Source organism: Plasmodium cynomolgi (assembly GCF_000321355.1).
Source record: "Plasmodium cynomolgi strain B DNA, scaffold: 0806, whole genome shotgun sequence".
NCBI classification, from domain to species: domain Eukaryota; phylum Apicomplexa; class Aconoidasida; order Haemosporida; family Plasmodiidae; genus Plasmodium; species Plasmodium cynomolgi.
In genome coordinates this window covers 1-1,608 of record NW_004193061.1, presented here as the reverse complement: position 1 = coordinate 1,608, position 1,608 = coordinate 1, and the positions used below count along the sequence as shown (strand labels likewise).

The 1,608-nt window shown below is 24.9% G+C and overlaps 1 protein-coding gene across 1 annotated transcript; it reads right to left on the bottom strand.

Moving 5' to 3' along the window:
• Positions 1-491: 491 nt before the first annotated feature.
• PCYB_005760 (hypothetical protein) lies at positions 492-1,509 on the bottom strand (the record flags this gene model as incomplete). Its single annotated transcript, XM_004227997.1, has 2 exons — positions 492-553; positions 738-1,509. The coding sequence occupies 2 exons, from the start codon at positions 1,507-1,509 to the stop codon at positions 492-494; spliced, it is 834 nt and encodes a 277-aa protein (XP_004228045.1).
• Positions 1,510-1,608: the final 99 nt, after the last annotated feature.

Genomic DNA, 1,608 nt, shown 5'->3' with positions numbered 1-1,608 from the left:
GCTAATAATTATTATAGGCATATTCAAAAAGAATAATATGCGTCATCTATTGTTGATGTTCTGGAGACTAGTATAAATTCGTGAGATAATTAATTTATAACGCAATAAGACTATGCAAATTCTATTTTCTATTGGTCATTTTCATAAAATGTTTTAGTAGTAATATTATTATTAATAAAAAATTTCGAAATTAATAATAAAAAGTCTTCTTATAATAATTACTGGAATTTTGTTAAGAAGATCTTTGTTGTATTATAGGAGTACATTGCTTTTCTTTAATAAATCCTTTTTACCTTATTTTTAAGAGTATTTTACCAAAATTAATATACATATAAAAACAATGAAATCCATATTTCGTATAATAATGTGTCTAATTATATAATAACGTATATTATGCAGGACCATATGGAATATTTAATTCATTTCTGAGTGAATCTAATGCCTGGGGATCTGGCAAATCCTTTTGTAGTTCATATTTTATATTATAATAATTATGCGAAGTTTTTACATTTCCTCTTAATAGATTTTTTATCCAACTTCCGAATGGAGTAAACTAAAAAATTATATTATATAAATATTATATTAGGATTATAAATGTTTTTATAAATTATGAAGCTTTAATGAATAGAAACGATATTATTCATATTTGTGTAAGCTCTTTATTACTACCTTATACAAAAAAGGCATTGTGAATATAGATCCAACTACCGGCAATGCAGTTCCCATTATGATATTACTTGTCTTGGTAGTTCCATCGTTTGTAATTTGTTCCTTCCCTTCTTGTACATGGGAAGTCTCTGTGATTGCACTTATTTCTTGAGAACCTAAGGAATTGCATTGTAGACTAAAAAATTTTTCATCTATAGATGAGCCAAATATGTTTTTATATACTTCACAATGATTTTCTGATTTATCATAGCAGTCTGACTTTACTTTTTTTAATAAGTCAATTCTTTCTTTAATGTATTTCGAATATTCCTGACTACATTTGTTTCCCTTATCAGTAATATGGTGCAAAATAGTATCATAATTTGTAGCATAGTCATATAATTTTTTCAAATTATCAACATGCGTCTCATTATTAATGTATGAAGGAATCTTACAACCCAGTTTTTCTGAATATTTTGAGAAACGTTCATTCATTATTTCAATAACTGCTCTAGTTTTACTGTAATTGTCATCATTCTTAAAATATTTAATTAAGTAATCATACATCCACAACGCAAAAACGGTGCATTTCTTATTATCATATAATGTAAAAGAAACTGGATATTCCAAATATTCTAAAACTCCAATAATATTCATACAAATATCATAAAAATCCGGGACAGATTTAATATCATTTTTTAGTGCGGAACATATGTCCTCTAAACCAAGATGTGACCAATTTTCAAGCTTCTTATAATTAGAAAAGGAAGGTAATAAACCTAGAACATTATTCTGTAATTTAAGAATTTGATGTAAAATTAATATTTTATTTATATTTATATGTGTTATTAAAATTTTCATGTTTTTTCATGAATAATATTGTATAAGCGATGATGCTTATAAATAATATTTTTATTATATTTTTTTTATGTACAAGATCAGCCATTTTTAATACTATCC